Source organism: Copadichromis virginalis, linkage group LG10, assembly GCF_057382275.1.
Source record: "Copadichromis virginalis isolate Kocher_CV1m ecotype Utaka linkage group LG10, C_Virginalis_male_GT1.1, whole genome shotgun sequence".
NCBI classification, from domain to species: domain Eukaryota; kingdom Metazoa; phylum Chordata; class Actinopteri; order Cichliformes; family Cichlidae; genus Copadichromis; species Copadichromis virginalis.
In genome coordinates, this window is record NC_140627.1 from 22259250 (window position 1) to 22280393 (window position 21144).

The 21144-nt window shown below is 39.8% G+C and overlaps 1 protein-coding gene across 1 annotated transcript in view; it reads right to left on the bottom strand.

Annotated features, from left to right (window-relative positions):
• The window catches only part of kctd16b (potassium channel tetramerization domain containing 16b), a 90158-nt gene extending 80868 nt beyond the window's left edge, over positions 1–9290 (bottom strand). The window contains exon 1 of the mRNA XM_085470684.1: positions 7394–9290. Within this exon, the coding sequence (XP_085326810.1) occupies positions 7394–8231 (838 nt within the window). The 5' untranslated portion in view covers positions 8232–9290. The remainder of the gene's footprint in view (positions 1–7393) is intronic.
• Positions 9291–21144: the final 11854 nt, after the last annotated feature.

Consider the following 21144-nt stretch of genomic DNA (forward strand, 5'->3'; position numbering starts at 1 on the left):
TCACATACACACACACAAGCACAGACACCGTAATTGCTGCCACCTGCCAAATCACATTTGCCACACAAGGAGTTTCTCGTCTGTGCGTAAAAAGCTAATGGCATAGTGTGTCACACGCCAGCATACATGGGCGCATGAAAGTGGCCATTTGTGATGACACATAATTCACTCACTGGCATGTTCCGCGGAGGTAAAAATAAAGCCTCGATGGAAAAACATCCTGATCCAACAAAATCATTTTTTTCTGAAGACTTTAAATATTTCTTTTTTTGCCACATGGTAGATGTTTTGCTTGAAGGTTCTGCTGTGGTCAACGTTAGCAATTCACTGAAGTAACTGTCACAAGAGATGATTATCAATCACTTCAGCCATGCAACAAATTGCTAAATACACTTTGCATTGTAAGGCTTCAGAGACTATTCAGAATTTGAATAGCCTGAAACAGAAAGAGATTGATAGGTACAATTAGAGGAGAAGAGGATACAGGGTGATGGATAACAAGCAAACGGAGGATTGGAAGAGATAAAGGAGGTTCAGCTTATGGCAAGAAAATACAATTTCCCTGAGTGAAGGCTGACAATGTTGGGAATAGAAGGTAAGTTACCTTTTCATCCACTGTTGCAGTGCCCCTAAGCAAAGCATCTGGAGTCACTGAAAAAGTACAGCCGATAGATTTGCTTCCTTAACATGTTTTTACAGGACAAATATCCAATCATTTTTTTAAATAGTGCAGATTAATACAAATGACATACTCATACAATTCACTTTTTCTACTTATAGCCATGATTTAAATACACAAAGGGATGGTCTCAGGGAAACGGCACATCTAGATCAGGATAAGAAGAAGAAAATGGTTGGATGCATGGATGCATGATTGGGTGGATGGAGTTCTAAACTGTCAACGATATGAACCAGTTTATGAAGTGGCAGGTGAAATATGTCTTAATTAATCTGTTTGAGATTCAAGTGTGTGGTGTCATGATGCCAGGATCCAAAGAGCTCTTGAAATATTTTGAATTAATTATGTTACCTTGAGGGAAATCAACTACAAGTGGTGTAGATTTCAAGCAACTGCCATTACATTCAGCACCAACAAATTCAACTCAGGAAGACAAGGATGCAGAAAGACGTCTCCAAGAACCCTAATATGCCATTACAGGATCTGCACATAACTTTAGTAATTTTTGGTGTCACACTGTATCTATCTACTGTCTGAGCTATCTTAGCAGCACAATTGTTTTTCTTGCCAAAGCAACAGTAGACTTTGGTACAGTTTGGTGCAGGTCAAACAGAACTTTTCAGGAGATGCTGAAATGCTCTGTTTGGCCTAAAGTATGGTGGTGTAAATGTTATGGCTCAGGACAGCTTTGCTGCTTATCTGATGGAAATTTACAAGTTAGAGCTGCTGTCTGCGAACAAATATGCAAAATGTATTTCATATCTTTCCTAAAGGGGAACATATTAGTTTCCGACGTCAGGGCTTTTAGACAAAAACCTTCATTAAAACGCTTCATTAAAAGACCAGATTTGGAACCCCAAACGCAATTTCATTGTTCTTGACAATGACAATAAATAAATAAATACTAATACTAAATACTAAACATATGAGATTTCATGATCAAGTGTTTGTCCAAATGTGTCTAAAGATCAGTCATTTCTGTTGTGTATGGGGTTTTTTTGTCCTCTGTGTGTGTTCTAAATATAAAATAACAAGATAGCTGACAATCAAGACTGTTTCTGTGCAAAGATTTATCCATGGAAAAAACGGAAGAAAAAACCTTGACACAGCATTGTCTTGTTTAGCCTGCTTTCCCTGAAGATACTCATTTGACTAAAACAAGCAATTAGGTTTTTGGTAACACTAGCTAGCTAATTGTAGGGTGCTTTGGTACACCACCCACTGGGAGGCCTAAGGGAAATGATTCACAGCTGGTAATGGTAACATAGATGTGTCAGGTAGATTGCCTACATGGCCAAAGCTCTTTAAACAACTGAACATTGCACCGACAGCAAATGCGCTTTTTGCAGAGCTCATCACAAAACAACAGGCCTCCGTGTCATGCCATAACAACTTCCACTTTTCAGGGAATACTTTTAACAACATTTTGAACCTAGCTGCAGAGATTTGGGCCATTCAGCCACATAAGCATTAGTAAGGCAGTGAAATTGGTAAGACCTGCAGCTGATGATGCCATTCATCCAAAAGATGTTAAGTGAGGTTAAAGGAAGGGCTAAATACACAGCAGACTTGTCTTTTGTTTTCCAGAACACTGTGGGAAAAATCTTTTTTTATGGAACTTGCTCAGTGCAGGGGTCATTACTAAGGTGAAACAAGAATAATAAAAAATAAACAGCCTAAGATGACAAGTAAGCAAAAGTAGGCACACATAACTTAACAGACTTAACAGTAGTGTACACTAAAAAGGCTGATAGAATACCTCAAATGAGGAATGAGAAATCTGGAGATAAAATAAACAATTACAGAGTCACACAGACAAAGATGTGAATAAGAAGCAAGACAGAAGGCGTGACGCTTCAGTGAGGCATATAAAGGCAACTGGTGCCGCCACAGCGCTCCTTACCCCTGCGGCGCATGTAGCAAAATGAAGCTGAGGAGAGGGACAGTGGGAACCGAGACAAGAGAGAAGAGTTGGGTATGACTGACTAGAGCAAAATGAGGTGACATGAAAAGAAAAGAGACCGAAGACAGACAATGAAGGAGCGGAAGAGTGTGTGTGTGTGTGTGTGTGTGTGTGTGTGTGTGTGTGTGTGTGTGTGTGTGTGTGTGTGTGTGTGTGTGTGTGTGTGCGCGCGTAGTGGGGGTGGGGGAGACAGGGGGGTTGATGAGCGAGCCAAAAATGTGACAGGCAGATAAGCATGGGACTGTCAGTGACTGCAGTGATTCCACAGCATTATACAAGCTCCGTAATGCCATGCTTACCTGTGTGCATATCTACTGTGAAGTGAAGTACAGGCCAAAGCACATCTGCCATTCTCCTTTGAGCATGTGGCCTCTAACAAGCTGAACATTTGTCAGCAAAGCCAGGAAGCATTTGTTGTTTGTCAGTAAGCAAGGAAAGGCAGCAGCAGTCCACAGATGTTGTATAAGCAATGTGTGTGTGTGTGTGTGTGTGTGTGTGTGTGTGTGTGTGTGTGTGTGTGTGTGTTCATCTGAGCAGCCCTCAACACCACTTTATTTAGCTTGTTAGTGCTACTTCTGAAGGTTATGAGAGCCAAGAGCCTTCGAGTCATTGTGCTTTATGCCGGCATTTAATGCAGAGCTCTGGACACAGTTCTGCAAATCGTTTTTCTGTTTGATTGTTCATTTGTTTTCTTTTGTTTTTGTTTTTGTTTTGTTTTTTTAATTACTCCAGTTTGCTCTGGGACCACACGTTCATTTGACTGATGTGATTAGCATTGGTTTTCCCCAAGGCCGCTGATGAATGCATGACTCCTCCACCTCTGGCCCTCATCCCAGAGGTGGAAAAAAATGCAGTTAGGTCCATCAGTTTGCTTGTTTTTTTCCTTTTTTATTTTATTTTATTTTTTCAAATATATAATTTTCTACACCACTATACTGGATTCTGAGGTGACTGTAGCTCAGGAGGTAGAGCAGGTCATCTACTAATCAGAAGGTTGATGGTTTCATCCCTGGCTGTTCCAGTGTGCATGCCAAATATCCCTGGGCAAGATACTAACCACAAGATGTTCTCTGATGCATCCATAGGAGTATGAATGTTTGCAACTGTTAGATAGAAAGCACTTCAGCAGAAGCTGTTGTGGATGGGGTAAGTTACATAAAGCGTTTTGAGTGCTCAGGCAAAGTAGAAAAGTGCTACATAAGAATCAGTCCACTTACCATTCCAAATTAATCAACAAGTGACACAACATGCAGAAGATACTAGAATTTAATGACAAGCAGTTTTATGTGTGTGACATGAGGACACACGTACACAAGAGAGGACAATATTTGTTAGGAAGAAAGCCCCAAATAAACCTTTCACAGAGGGGGGCCAAATCAACAATTTGATATTTTTTTAAAAGAATTGATAACAGGAAGGCCAGATTAGACTTTGTCGAGAATATCTAAAACAACCTACAAGATCAGACAAGATTAAAAATAGCAGAATGAATTATGTGAGGAGAAAAAACTAAAAGGAAAGAAAGCTCATGTCAAACAGGCTGCCATTAGTGTTTGTTGATAAAGTGACTCCTCATACAAATAGAAGGATGAATTGTGAAGTGTACGGTGTTATACTGTCCTCAGATTCAGCCAAATGCTGCAACACTAACAGCGCAGCACTTTGCAGTACAAATGGATAATGACCCAAAGCATACTGTAAAAGCAACCCAAGGGTTTCTCAATGCAATGGCCAAGTCAGTCACCTGATCTCAACCCATTAAAGCATGTTTCTCAGTTAGTAAATACAAAACCAAGTGCAAAGACCCACAAACAAGTCTCAGCTGATGGTAAAGCCCTAGCAGAGCATCTCAAGGGACAAAACACAGTATCTTGTTATGTCCCTGGATTCTAAACATCAGGCACTCATTTAAAAATTTCTGAAAGATGTTAGTGTGTCCAGTTACTTTCAAGCCTCTGAAAATGTTGGACTATGTGTACCAATTACTATAAACCCTAAACACTAAAAACAAAACTTTAGTTAAACCCCTTGAATTAAATATGAACGTCTGCATTTCAATCGCACCTTGAATGTTTGATTTAAAATTCTCCATAGTTCTGGACAAAGGCAAAACAGTCAGGTCCATAAGTTTGGGGGCAATGACAAGTTTGTTGATGCACAAAAAAAGATTATTGTAATATTTAATAAAGGCCTTATTTTATTGTATGAACATGTTAAAAAATAAGCGTTTTAGAATGTAATGTTATATGTAAAAATTTGTGCAGATTAGCTCATAAACTCTTTTCGCTTGCCAAACATCTGGAGGATTGGGCATTGAGATGAGACAACAAAGCCAGTGGTGCTAAAAAACTGGGTTAGATGCCTACCTTTTGAAATACAAAATCTTATGAATATAAAACAGTGTCCAATGCTTTATTGCAGTTCTTTAAAGTAGGAGAACGGTCTGCTATGTAATTACAAATGTTTTGGGAATGAGGATGGAATAGGAATTTAGAACATGGCTGCTGCTAAAAACTGCAACAGACAAGCTGATTTGCACTGTTTTCTTTTTCTGCTGGGATAAAAAGGATGCCAGTCAGAACTCTGCATAGAATATAATGTAATTATCGGCAAAATGAACACGTATTCACAAAATACTAAACCGAGAGATTGCAGCATTACGAGTGTTACCTGGGAGATAAGTCGGGTCACAACTCTTATTTTTTAGAACTGTAACCTTTTTTGACAACACTGAAACATATTCTCCTTTATTTTTTTACGTGACGATATCTGGCACAACACTGCTGTCAGCTTTAAAATGTTTTATTTGCATCTATATTCACGATGCTGTCCTCTGTACCTTGCTTATGTGACAAGACTTAAATTTAATATAAAACTGTTGATACATTCAGTTGCACATATAGACCAGCACAGTTTTAATTGAAATAGTCAATATGTGATTGAACTGCAGACTTTCAGCTTTAACTCAAAAAAGTTTCATAAAAGAAGTGCAATCATTTTTTAGGACTTGCAGCCATTTTTATACATAGTCCTTTTCAGACGCTCAGAAGTAATCTGAATTGAATGACAAGACGTTTTATGGCCAAATGAGGTCTCTTCCCTTATTATTTCATGGCAAAATTATGCATATAAAACATGTTGAGTTGATTCCAAGCGTTGAACTTGTAATTTGCAGTTTCAGCTTTTCTCTGACATCTCAAGATGAGATGCCCAGAGATGTCAATGCAAATAAAGGAGGCCATCATTAAACTGGAAACCCCAAATAGAGCTATGAGGGAGATAGGAAAAACTTTAAGAGTGGCAAAATCAACAATCTGGTGCATAGAAAGACCACAGAAGACAAGTAAAGTGCATGACTGCAGGACTATTTCTCCTTGACTGAAATAAAATCCTTTGAAATATCCATCCAATAACCAACAAACTGATTTTTTTATTTAAAACACTCTGTTTAGGTGTACAGTGGCAAAATTTAAAGAAAAATGTGCCATTTTCCAAAAAACCTATGAACCAAACATTGTTTCCACATTAAGAAACTGAACGGGATGGTAACTATGAGCAGTATAGGATCCCATAGTCTACATGTACTCATAATGCTATGATATAATTCCTGATCAAATGCAGTGAGGTAGTTGAGTGACTTGGTTTTATCTTATGTCAAATCAAATCTGAGGCCTTTTTATTTCCAGAATTGTTCTTGGTTTCTTAAAAATGCCCCCCTGCTACCATTTCAGGGGTTGTGTGACAAAAGCTTTGTCATCTAAGTAGTCAGGTACTGAAAACTTAAGCACATCCAGAGTATCAGTATGACATTTGTCATCAATTATATACTCTCAGATTAAAAAATATGGATGTTTTTGTTGCCTCGTAAAATCTTATGAGAGCCAGTATAACAGTCATGATGACATCTTCTTTACTACCACTCTGCCAGCAGCTACTGAGCAGCAAAGATGGAAAAATGGAAGGAAAGCAGTAGCAAAAGCTATGAGGGAATGCAAGAAGTTGAAAAGATGGGCTGGATAAAAGCAGAGAGGAGGTGGAATAGCAAATTGTACCATGATAAGAAATGGCAAGCATTGATGAATCACTGCTCTCACAACTGCCTTGGCTCAGATGGTTGTGAAATGTTTAAAATCTGGTTAAATCGTTTGAAATATAAGAGCCCACTGAAGGCTGCAGCATGCTGTAATAGATTTGAACACGCCAGAATCGGAACACAGACTAGCCTGTCAATCATGTGTTAGCTGCGAAGCTTTCACTGCTTCCAGGGAGAAGTGGAAAACCTTTGCTTAACCTCAATTACAGGAAATGATCTCTAATGGGTTTCGCTCCACAAACTTCAACTGAGAATGCAAACCTGACTCTGCAGCTGTGCTTGCATTTAAAGAGGAAGATCCAGGCTACCTACAGGGCACAGAAATGTGGAATCCATGCAAGGAATTTATATATAATGGTTCTTTATCGTGGAAATCTTCCAGGCTGCTGGTCAACGAGCAAATCTGCTGGCAGAAGTCAGGTGTAAGAGCACTGCCATACAGACAATCGGATCTCACCACCCACTATAAAGTGACTGGCACGCTCACACCAGTCAAAAGAGTCCACAGCTAGGAAGGCCCACCCATCCCCAGAGCTAGATATTCCCCTCACGCCAGCTGACAACCCATGTGCGCCTTCTAGCGGCGTTCCAAGTTTGCGTGTGCGTGCACGCCTGCAAACGGTGACCTTTCGTTCACTAAAGCACCACTGTGACTTACGGTAGAAAACGTATTCTGTGTAGCTGGACCAGATCTTGTCCTCTGTGTGCTGGTTGACGAACGAAGCTGTGACTGACGAGTTGCAGGCCACCATTTGGAAACCACACTCCGACAGCATGTCAAAAGCTCTCTCCAGGTGCTTGAACTTGAGGTAAAACCGGGAGGTGTACCGATCCGGGGTCCTGTCCGGGTCCCTGCTCTCGTTCAGCGTCTCCCCAAACACTTCTTTGGCAAGGGCTACCCTGCCGCATATTAGTATCCGAGGTACCCTCCTGAACTTGGCGTCACTCTGACTCTCACGGCCCATGGTGCACGACCCTCGATACCCCACAGTGATGAACCCGCTCTTTCTGTCCGCGGGAACGAGAGAGGGTGGCGGGCACTGCCGGTGGTCGCTACCCTGGGACCCATCTTCATAGTCGCTGTGGAAGTAGTCGTCCGGGCTTTGCTTGATATCCTCAGGGGTCAGCAGCTTCACCAGGTCGGGCAGCTGGAAGTATTCAGCCTCTTTTCTGAGCCTCCCTTTTTCCGGGAAGTGGTCCGGGAGGACAACTTGCTTATCCCGGAGGTAGTCCAACACGTACCGGAATAAAAAGCCATCTCTGTCAATGAAATATCGACCCTTGGGGTCTCTTGCTAAGTCGTTAGATGCGTCTTTTTTAGAAGAAAATAGCTTACCGAGCAGCGAATTCGGGGTGCTTACCAAAGTTGAGTGACGCGTGTAATAAACCTGTCCCCCGACGTTTAATTCAACAACATCTGGGAAACTGTTCTGAACTGATGCCTGCTCTTTGGGATTAGTCCTGCAGTTTAGACTCAGCGCCATCGTTTCCGTCATGAACAGCTCCAAGCAGGCTACACACCTCTTTCAACCACAAGTCTCAAAAAAGAAAGAAAGAAAGAAAAAAGCGATGGGTCCGTGTCAAAAGTTGCCCGAGCTGAGCCCCCTGTTATTTTGACGCAGGACCTCCAACTTCATCTCACAGCGATCCGAATGAGCATTTTTCATGGCTGCATTGCCATTATCACCTACCAGTCTTTAACAGTTGTCGAAAATGGAGAGGAAGATGTCACTTCGTAGTCTCGACGGCAAAACTGAAAAGAGCAACTTGAATGGAGTAAAGAATCGTCGTTGTAAGAGAGGATGAGTGTATTCTGGCGCATCAAAAAGCTGACTGCATTAGTGGTTGTGGGACTCCCTTCGCCTCTGGGAAAAGAGCATTAGCCTACATGGAAAACCAGTGAGTGCTGGAAGAAGGCTATTTGACCGGATGGAGGGGGGGAAGCACTTGCCTTGCTTGCCTTTTTAGTTTTTGAAAGTAACATCCAATAGGAATATGTCCTTTTCCACAAACGCACGTAACCAGAAAAAAAGTCGAACAACTTATTTTAGAATCTAGCCAGAAATGAAAAAGGTGCAAATGCGACGCTGTCACTTTTCTCTTTTTGTTTTGTTGTTTTTTTTTCTTTAACTTCCTTTCAAGAGCAGACGATTTTGAAGGTTGTAGAGACTGACAGGAGGAGGAAAAAAGCCTTTCAGTGACGAGAAACCTCGCAGAGATTGCAAACACAGTCCTCTAATCATTTTGTCTGTAGCTTGTCACAACATCCAGACATGTCGCCTGGTGCGCGCTGATTTAAAGTACCCTCCTATTCATTAAAAAAACACACACACAATAAAACCCATATACGACTCTTTTTCTTTTCTTTTTTTATGTCCTGAAGAGGTGTTAAAACCTCCGTTTGGATTTCTTTTTCTTTCTTTAAAGCAGTAGAAAGGACCGAACCACTGTTGGCTGCATTACCGGGAACTGTCCGCGGTACTGAAACGAGCATCTCTCTCTCTCTCTCTCTCTCTCTCTTTCTCTCTCTCTCCCTCAGCCCCTTCCCCCCTCCCTCAGCACACACACCCTAACATACACTCTCCTCACTCTCCTTCGCATACACTTGTACCGCCTCCCTTCCCCTACAGAGTTGGGTGGTGTCTTCAGTGTTGCCCCTTCTCTCCTACATGTACCCGCATGCAAACGCAGGCATCTGTGTAAGTAAACCCCGCATGTGAGCAAAAATCATTTGTCCCTATTTGAATATACAGCACACTAAAGTTTGCTATATTAGCCTATGCCATTTGTAATACTAGCACCGCTGTATGCAAATGTGGGGAAACTGGTGCTGTCGTAGGTTAAGGAGCTGCAATGAAAAATATATTTTTTTTAAGATTTCCCAGCCGCTTACAGTGCATAGAGGAAGAAATGTTCCATCCATCGCTGTGCCATTATTATAACGAGAGCACAATGCTGTAATTTGACCCGCAGCTTGAATCCATTTGCATGGCATTTAGTTTAAATACATCATTACAGGACACGTTTATTTTTACCATAGTGCGTTACTGTCGTGCAACATATTTGCAGTTTCCACTTTAGAACTGTTTTACAAATTGAAATCCAAAGTCCAAATACCTACATTCAAAATTCAGATAAACGCTTGCGAAAAAAGAAAAAAAAAAAGCACATTTGAATTGAAGAATTGTGTGAGCCTTCAGCATTTGCTTTGTAAAATGAACAACAGCGCCTCCCTATGTTTTCCCTCCCAAGTTCCTTTTTCAGTGCCATGGACATATCCTCGCACAGAGAGGTGATGGAATTAGTGGGTGAAAGGTTTTTGGTTTACAGTTAGTGTAAATGAATGCATTTATGCATGCTGCGCTAGTTTTTCATTTGCATTTGCAAAGTTTCCGGACAGACATTCCAAGGCTTGGATTGTCACTTTTCTGTTTCTGGGGAAGTTTTACAAAGAGGGATCTTTTTTCTCTTTTTTTTTCCAATCAAATTTTTATGTCATGGGGACAAAAGTAGTCGGCACTATACATGACCATTATACAGAATTCAGTTACTGCATGGTGAAAGTGTTGCAGAACCAAAGAGGGACTTGTATATAAGAAGTCTGGGTGAGAATGATGTAGTCTGCTGGATCTCAGAAAGTCCAAATCATTTTTGTATTTTATTGATTGGTTGATTGAGTTACGACCTAATGCCTTCAGCAGCCTTTTATTTTCCTTTGGAGCTCATCTGTCCACTTTTAACCAACCCTGCTGTAAGAAAAACTGCATTTCCAGGCATATTGCTTAACTGTTGTGTCCGCCCTACCACTGAGAAAATGATGCCATTACTTTTCTATTTCAGTGCTAATTCTAATTTTCATCCATTTTAACTGTAGCTTAAAGCAACATAGCCACAGAGGCAATCAAATGCAGCAGATAAATTAAAAAAGTAAAGTCACTAAAACATTTATACTGGAATTGATTCTCTTTCATTTGGTATTAATGCACAATCTCATCCTGCATTCAGTGCTTTTAGTGCTATTAATGCCTTTCTACGGGATGCGGTGTCATGTGGGTTTTTTAAAAGCACTTTTAAACTTTTAATTTTGCTTTAACACAACACCCACACCTCACAGGTTTTGCACAAAGATTACTGGAAATGAAATTCTTAGAGAGAAAAAAGTGACTATTTGGGGGGGTTTTTTGTTTTTTTTTGGTTTTATCGCTTGAGAATTAAGTCACCAGGTTTACTATCAATTTAGCTGTAAAGTCGCACAAAAATTCCTATAAAGTACAATCATGCAAACAGACACACATACACACACGTAGAAAGAGAGGAGGTGTGCCCAGCTGGGGCATCAGCAGTCACCCAGAAGTAGGCCATGTCGGCTGCGTCTTCATAAATACATGTGGGCACTACAACACTCCCCACTGTGGTGCTATTTAAAGAGCAGACGATTGACCACCTGTAAGGAGTTGAACCTGCTTGTGCTGACAAAATTAATTTCACCTTAGCTTTCTTTGTCCCCAAAGAGCCCTGGATTCACTGGTGTAGTCTTCCGAAACACACAGCAAGACCGTCACCAGACACATTCATCTATGGTTTGTGCACCGTGCCTGCATTTCAGGTCACAATGTACAGTATCAACATAGGTTTGAATTATTTCAAATAATTTATTTCATTTAAGTCCAGAAAATCAGTTTTTGGAAATTGTCTTTTGCAGGATTCTGAGTTATTCTGTTAGGGTTATAATGTCAAACTTACTGGGTTTTCATAAAACATGCTTGTGCAGTAGTTGCAATTTCCAAATTATGTCCTTGCTCTCCATGTTTTTAAAATCATTTTAGTTTCACATTAACAAATTAAAAATATACACAAACATTCACTCTGCGAGCACAGCGGCAACATTAATAATTTATGGTTTTTCAGAGAGAAACATTATATCACAGAGATTTTTAATTTTTCACTTGAAAAAGAAAGCGACTTGGTGAGCACTCCTCTTCCTTGATACAGATCAACTGGCAGCACAGTTATTTTCTTCCTGTGCAGTGCAGAGAAAACTATTAAAGGGAAATTTTCAGGCCAGTCACAGATGGTTGAAATAAACAGCATACTACTCCCACTTCCATCTCTCATTACAGCCACACCGAATGATGCCAGGCCTTAGATGGGAAATCTGCAAGTACAGCAGGCAGACATTCAATGCATAAATTCAGCCGACTCAGAGAGGATGAGTATTTACCAAGAGTTTCTATGAAAACCTTAGTTATCTCTCAACGTGTACTTTAACTTTTTTTTTTATTTATGTATAGACAGCTATTTATTATTTGCAAAATTTCACTAGGAAAAAACTCAAGCATGTTAGCACGGAATTCTGCAAGAGAGCAGTCATTTCAGTCAGATACACGAGGAAAGTGATTATTGGTGTTCTTTAAAACATTTTAGTGTTAGCATCATTTTTGAATTAATCGTTGCTACCAATAGGGAGCCATCAAGTTTATTGAATCACTGTGAAATTAAAGGGCCTAAGAGCAATGTGTGCAGTTTTGCTTGTATGACTAATGATGTGGGCAAATAAATCTGTGCAGTCACATTGCAATAGCCTGACTTCACTTTAATGACAAGTAAAATCAGGTTCTATGGCATATGTAATTTTTAGGGTTAACATTCAGTTTAAGGTTAGATTAAGAGTTAATCAGATTGTGGATAGGGTTAGAGTTAGGTTAAGTAGATTATACTATATGGAAGCTAATGTCCTCTGAGGTGAGACGTGGCTGTGTCTGTGTGTGCATGAATGATTTTCTTAAAAACTAAACCGATTAGTCATAAAAGTCTGACCACACACAGGTGAAGTGAATAGCAATGATTACCTCTTCATCATGGCAGCTGGTAGTTGGTGGGATGCATGAGGGAGCAAGTAAACCTTTTGTCCCCACGGGGCAAGCATAAGGATTTTGGCGAGTTTGACAAGGGCCAAATTGTATTGGCTGGACAATTGTCTCAGACCATGTACACCCGTATTCCCTGATGCTCGTGACATCTTTCAGCAGGATTTGTGCACTGCCACAAAGATAACATGCTTCAGGAATTGTTTGATGAGCACAACAATGAGTTTTAGCTAATATCGTGACCTCCAAATTCCCCAGATCTCAATTTACTTAAGCATCCATGGGACATGCTGGACAAACAACTCGAATCCATGGCATCCTGTAAGTTGCCCACCTCGTAACTTACAGGATGCCACAGCAGACCTCCAGGGGTCTAGTGAAGTCCATTCCTCATCAGGTCAGGGCTGTTTTGGCAGGAAAAGGAGGACCAACACAATATTAGGCAGGTGGTCATATTGATCCATGTATGTATGTAAATGTGTGGGAAATGTGAAAAAATACAGCTGGTGGCTTCTATTTTGCATATGACCAGAAGGTGGAATGGCAGAAATTAAGAGCCTGCTAATTGCAAAAACCTTTTATTTTGATGTTGACAATCACCCTGTGGCGAAACACTGCATTAAACAGACTAAAACACTTTTGTCCCTATTAATAGTTCAGATTTTTAAAAAGTTGTTATACAGCTTATCAATACTAAATCATCTAAAGTGGAAAACTCTTTTTTTCCTTTTGTTTGTTTAATTTAAAACCATGGTCCACAATTATAACAGTCTGAAAAAGGGAAGGCTCTATTTTAGTTAATTGAATTATAAAGATCTTTGTTTCATTATTGTTTTTATTTATTCATACACAAAACCAAAAAACAATAACTTCCTGATACTCCGACTCAATTAGATGATCCATGCAGGCTGACTGAACTCTGTCCTGAAAGTGTTTACTCTCCAACACCTGCTGCTAGGACAGCAATGAGTCATCATTCTCAAATGTGCCTTTAAACATTGCTGAGCAATTTTTTGGCTTGTTTTAGAAGTACACTAATGGACTCATTATCGTTAAGGAATATTTTGTCTCTCTGATATCAATCTTCAAACATCAATTCAATGAAGTCCTTGTGGGAGTCGGTAACAAGTCCCGATGCCCCAGATTTGGTATCTAAACAAGATATTTTTAGCTGGTTCCAACAAACAGATCTAATGTGGGAGTCAGTTGCACTGAAGAAGTAGATTGAACTGTTTGACACAATCATCATATCTCATAATACAATGTCAGTAATGTGACCCACAAACAATCTTGAGCAGAGAGTAATCCTCTGTGGTTCAAAATGTCAAGACTGACAAATTGAGGGCATGTCTATGAATTTTGACAGTTTTATATCCTCTTGCCAATGGAGCAATATAATTTCAGCAACATGGGTTTTTTTTTTAGTATTATTCATTTCAGCAGGTTAAAAATGACTTTGGTCTTGGTTTGTGTCACTTTGTTGCTCTACTCTTGAAAACCTCTCCTTATCCACTCTCTGCACAAGGCCATGAAGCTATTCCCTGCTAAACTAGGCCCACTGCTCTCCCTGGAGACATGGCTAGTTACCAGGAAGCCCACTAAACATTAAGGGCTCTGGCAGCCAGAGCAGAGTGGCTTGGTGAGGGACAGACGAGCAACTTCTGGAGCCAGAATTAGAAGAGGACTGCAAGACACCACAGAGAGCTGGGAAGTTGAACGCCTCAGCTTGTCTTTTGGCCAGCAACATAGCAGCAGAGCTGTCATCCCACTCACTAACATTGACGCTGCAGGTGTCTTGTGTGTGTGTGTGTGTGTGTGTGTGTGTGTGTGTGTGTGTGTGTGTGTGTGTGTGTGTGTGTGTGTGTGCTGCACTACTTTTTGTACAGGAGAAGGCATCAAGGAAGCGGGTGGATCCTTGCAGCCAAGTCTAAACAGAGCATCAAAATCTAAGATCCAAAGATATTTTAGATGCAACCAACTGAGCCAAGGCTTTGTACGAGTGTATCTGCACAGAGATGACTGTAGGTCTTACTGCTAAATTAAGATCTGATCAAGAACATTTCTATAATAGTTTCCTGTGTTTGTTCTATACACCCAGTTGACACACATCCTGTGTGATGTTCAGTGTTTACATAATTGTTTTGGGTTTTAGCTTGAAATCTACTCAATGGGAACACACTTTGTTACAAACAACTTGCTAATACCAGGTTTAACCCCAATTCTGCCTTCAGAACTGCTTTGATTGTCCATGGCATCAATTCAACAAGATGCCTTGGTCCATATCAACATGATAGTATCACACAGTTGCTGGTGAGTGTGTAGATCGTTTGAGTACAGTCAAGAAATCACTTTGAGATGAGATGAGCTTCGAAGCAGCCATTAGAAAAAGAGCATGTTGTGGACATAAAGGGAGGGACGTGTTTAAGAACAATACTCAGATAAGCTGTGGCATAAATGGTGCACAGTTGCTACTGAGAGGCCCAGAGTGTGTTAAGAAAAGATCACAAGCCTGAATCATTGATACAAAGCAAGATGGATCCATGCTTTGGTTTTGCTGGCACCAAATTCTCATCTTACCACCTGAATGTCATATAAATCGAGACCATCTGACCAGGCAATGTTTTTCCAATCCTCTGTGACATCCATACAGAACAATGTTGGTGAGCCAGTGTGCATTATAGCCTCAGTTTCCTGTTCTTAGCTGACAGGAATGGCATCCAATGTGGCCCATCTGCTTCAAGGTTGTGCATTCAGAGATGTTCGTCTGCATACCTTTTGGTTGCTGAATTACTTCCCATCAACTCGGAGCAGTGTGGCCATTTTCCTCTAATCTCTAACACGATGCATTTTCACTCAGAGAACTGCCACTCACTGGATATTTGCTCTGTTTCTTTTCTCTTGGACTGCTCACTGTGAGCCCTAGAGATGGTTTTGTAGGTAAACCCCAGTAGATCACCAGTTTCTGATACACTCAGACCTGCTCGTCTGGCACAAACAATGTTCAAAATGACTTAAATGATCTTTCATCCTTATTCTGATGCTTGGTTTGAGCTTCAGCGGGTTGTTTTTACCATGCCTAAGTGACTAAATGCATTGAGTTACTTCCAGGGGATTGGCTGTTTAGATATCAGGAGAGTATACACTGCATATTGTTCCAGCAAGAATTCACTTGTGTGGTTTCTTCTAGACCAGTGTTTACATTTTAATAATAATATTAATAACTTATATTATGAATATATAGGTATTATTGCATCTGCATTTCTTTGTTTATTTCATACATGTGCTATGAGATTAGTTTTTTTGTAGATACATTGTATTTCAAACTCTTAAATGATAGATGGTATTTATTATTGCATTCGGTGTCTCACAGATGCAAATGAGTATTTCCAATTTAGATTTTGATCCATAGTTTTAATTTAGGTGTCCTGCTGTTTTTCTAAGTATTTTAGGGGGGTTTTTTGTTTGTTAGTTTTTTAGCTTTTTTGAAAGTTTGGTTTGTGCTGTCATTGCATAAATATATTTATGTTGAAGGCCTCGTTTTTTAGAGGTCTACGATCTTTTGCTGTATTCAAGGCTCCTATCTCATGTACTGTGGCTTCCACAGAGAACAAGATGAGATACAAAAGAATTACAAGACTGCGTCACAGTTTGGAGCGCAACACTTACCTTCCATTATTTGTGATTTTCACTCATTAGAATCGGTGTGTTTTCCTCTAACTGTTAAGGGGGACTGTGTTAGAATGTTACATAGTACACAAGTAGACAAGCTAACTATATGCTTCACAAAAAGTGATAAACAATCCATCCATCCATGAATTCACCATCCAACCACCTTCTAAAATTTTTACCTTGTCAGCGTATTCCCCAAGATGAACTAGAGCCAAACCAAGTTGGCCAAGAGGAGAGATACACTATGTTCAGGTCAGCGCTCTATCTAAGGCGCAGCTAATATATTATATATATATATATATATATATATATATATATATATATTACAATGTATCTACAAAAAACTAATCTCATATATATATATATGAAATATTAACAACGATCAGATATTTAAACATGTCCAATAAATTTCTCAGTTACAATACCCTCCCAAGTTTTAACTTCAGGGATACTGTATCAGACAGATTTCTGTTTTCCTTTTCACAAGATGTGCTTAAGGCAGTCTGATCATAACTGACTGTAGAAATATAACTGAACTTATTAATTTATTAATAAGTTCGGTTTAGAATAAGTTTAGAATAAGGAGTATTGCTGTTAAAAATGAAAATAGTAGCCAGACCTTTCTCCTAAAGTTCTTTTTCACTTCTTGGAACAAATGTAGAAACTTTGCACATGAAGAGATAATCAAACTTCTATGCAGTGTTAACACCAGGAGGTTTTCAGTGTATCTTACAGTAGCTGGCGCTTGATTCAATTTGCACCATGTGGGACTCAGAAAGCAGTTGGCCAGGATCAAGTTGTGGGTGTAGTGAAAGGATGGGAGGGGGTGGAGGATCTGACAGCTCCACAGTGAAGGAAGAAATCTCTGTTCATTTGTTAAAGAAGAAAAAAAAATCCATTGAGTCAGACTGTGTGTAAGTGCATACTGACTCATCTTCCTATGTGGATTACATCAGACACAGATGAGCTTTAGTAAAATGTACAGAGCAGCCATGCAGTCAGGTTGATGCCATGTACTGTACATCCAAGGAAATTACAAAGGATATTCAGGAGAAAGTTACATACAGTAAAGTCCATATTTCTTAATAGCAGTGTGCATAACAAAGCGTTGACAAAAAAGATCAAATCAAAAAAATCTGAAACAACAGAAACAGTGGAAAATAGAAGCAAATGGTCAGTGATCACAATGGCAACATTTTCTCTGTTTTAAGAAGAATATATCCTGAAGGTGAATACTGATACCAAGCAGCTTACGAGAGATATCTGCAATGAGGAGAATCTTCCCACATCTGCACCAGGCTCTGCATGTCTGAGGCAGCTCCTTGCACAGCACAGCAGAGTTCTCCAAGCCTAAAGGGATGTTGACCCTGTTGATTTGGCAAACCATGCAGATGAGATGTTGCTAAGCATCCGCTCTCTCTCTCTCTGCCAGCACAAAGGCCATGGGAACACTGTGGAGGGGTAGCTAGCCCTGCTGGTGTACTGGTGTGGTGTGTATATTTGCCTCTCCCTGTGTGTAAGAGAGTGTGTGTCTGTGTGTTACATCACAATCTCTCTCTCGCTCCTGCTTACAGACTCTTGGGATTAAAGGGTGGTTTCCACAGGTCCTCAGTGTGTGACAAATCTCTTGATAAGGCCAAATCTCCACAAGTCCTTTGAACTGTAAAACCCCTTTAAAGGTATAGCATCCAATTTTGCTCTTCAGCTGTTCATGCTTTGATGCTTTAAATGTGTTTCATTTGTCTTTATATCCAATCCAGCACTATGTAACTTGGATGCAGTTCAATATTACAGTAGAATGGGCAAAGAAGCATTCAAGTAGTGTATGAAGCCCTCAGCAGACACAGTGAAAATGAATCATTTCTGTGTGTGAGAAAATGAAGGTGACAGTTAGTAGAAGATGTGGGTCTCAGTTCGCTTCTGCCATCAATAATTTCCTCAGAAAGACAGAACATCCAGTGGGGAGTCACCCCACACACAGAACAAGTCAACAAGAATTACAAATCTTGGGAACGATTGCAGCTTTAGACGCAGTTTACAATGCAGTTCACTCTCTGTGGAAGTCAGGAGTTGCAGTACAACTTTATTAATTTCATGTTCTTATCTCGTTCTGCTGTTAAAGCACAGACCACGCTGATTGTTTCTGGCTTATAATTCTGGCTTTCATACTTTGTTTTTTTTTTTTCATTAATGATGTGAAATCTCATTAAGATATTACCAGTCCAGTTGGTGCTTATTAGCATTGAAGACAAAAATAGTAAGGCTCAGGTTTTTGTGTCCGTCCCTCAGAATGAGCCAGTGTTTTTATCTCTCCTCCTGCTGAAAGTCAACAGTCACACAGAGAGAAATCTCTCATTATGGGACACATATTTATTATTCCATTGGCAGTAATTATAATACTGTGATGCATGTAATGAAAGAGACATGTAGCTGTTATTTCTCCTAAATGACACTGATGCGTTTGAAGGAAAGAAAGGTCTGAAAGGTTAGCTATCATGGTATATGAAGTGGTACTTGTACTTTACTACTATTCATACTGAGCACTTGAAGTGCTTTTAAGCACTTTTAAGCAACAAATAACATTCACACATTTGCAAATATATCCCAGATATACTGATTATTGACTTGGGATTCAGTATCTCGACAAAGGAGACTTTGAAATGTAGGCCAGAGGAGCCGAGGAATTGACCACTGACCTTCCAATTAATAGATGACCTACTATCTCCAGATCCAAAGCCACTGGTCATAAACTTTTCACCATAAACTTAATTACCAAATCCCATGTGAGTAACTGTGGTAACTGGGAATTCATGGCAATAAAGGGCAAGACAGTGAACAACATTCAAATACCGACGTCTCTCCTTTAAGCTGCATTCATATAAAAAGAAACACATGCATCTCAGCATCAGCTCACTGGGCTAAAAATAATATATGTTCATCATATCTCAAAGTGAATGGAATCATCATGCTAAGTAAAACTTACTCCAAGTAAAACTTGGAAGGATGTCTGTGAGGGAAGCATAGAAATAAGAAGGAGAACCAAAGCCATGCAGCTATTCATAATATGAGGTTTATTTTAGAAGCTCCTAAATCTGTTTTGACAGGTAGAACACTCGTGGGTCGAATGGTGCTGTCCCTGTATGCCAACCAGAGACAGGAAGGAAAAAAGCTGGCAAAAGTCCACACTACACATTAAAATGCTTCAATTCTTATCTCTCATTTTGCAAACAAAGGTTTACATTGAACCATAGCTACCTTGCATGTGTGTAATACAGATCAAGAAAGCATTGAGAGCTAACCTCATACTTCATTGGTATATCACAGAAGACATCATATTATTACATATTATATTGAAGATAATTCGTGCTGACTAACTCTCTTTTTTAAAAACCTCAAGAGGGTAAAAATCTCATTTCGGAATAAACTTCTCAAACTCTTCAAGTCTTCTATTGTCATTTTAGTGCTTGTGTAGCTAACTCATAGAATGGAGAAAGCTGCTCCAGCGAACCAGATGCCTACTAATTTATGATCTGTGCAGCAGTCATATAGGGCGGGAGGAAATGAATTCGATGAATTAACTGAAGTTAACCTTGTAAATATTCTCAAGATTCATTTCTTTAGAGCTCTGTGTGCTTTGTGAAGCCCCGTCATTTGCGTTAAAATGTAACTGAGAATGCAGTTTAGCTGTAATGGAAATTAATTTTAGGAGACAGGATTAGTTCTGTGCTCGTTAAAATGTTCAGTATGCATTACTGAATAGGAAAAATACCTACCATCTGCATAGTTTTCTTTCAGGGGAACATATTATAAGATTTATAAGTTTTTCCTTGCTTGATGCAGGTGAAATCTTAATCGGGGGTGTAGTAGGTGGTTGAAGACGAAGGTTTGCTTCAGTAGAGGAAATTCAATGGTTTTAATCCACTCATCCAGGCAGGCAGTGACAGCAGGATTACAAGAGAGACTTTTTATAAGAGGGCAATTATGACAGCATATGGCAATACAGTACCCTAAATTCAATTACCCTCTCTGGCACTTTTCAATTTTCTTTAATTAAGTGGATTAAAAAGAAAGGCATGTCCCTCAAGTTTAAAGATGATTAAAAGTCTAAAGAAAGATGAGAGGCAATGAAGGGGAAGCAACTCATTTCTGCTTATGATTAGTCATGGGTGTTTGCTGTAAGAATTCATGTTCCCTGCATCAAATTGATTTTGTTCTTCATAAGACAGAGAAATGATCCATGCCAGGGCTGCACAGCATGAGAAGGGTTTTTAATGAAATTCTTTTGTTGCTGTTTTTTATGCACTTTGGTTGATTGTTTTTTGGGAAAGGAGTTGACCTGTTTCTTGCACAAAAATAGCCTGTAATAGATTCATCCTGGAGCAATCTTGAAGCAAGTGATGAAAACATACACTGACCAGTGACTCTGTTAGGTACGTTTGTTCAACACAAATGTTTAATCAGCAAGCAAAGGTTGATTGGTGGCAGCAATTCAATGTATTTATCCATGTATATATGATCAAGATCGCCCTCTGAGTTCAAATCGAACATCAGAATAGGGAAGAAAAGGTTATTTAGGTGATGTTAAAACTTTAAACGTGGCAGGGTTGTTAGTACCAGAGGGGGAGGGATTTAGTATTTCGGAAACTGCTGGGATTTTTTTCCAACGCCACCATCTCTAGGGTTTACAGAGAATGGTCTGAAAAAGAGAAAATATTGAGTGAACAGCAGCTCTCTGAATGAAAATTCCTTCAAGCTGAGAGGATGATGACAGTAACTCAAATAACCGCTCGTTGCAAACAAGGTGTGCAAAAAAGCATTTCTGAATATGTAAGACATTAAACCCTGAAGCAGATGGACTACCACAGCAGAAGAC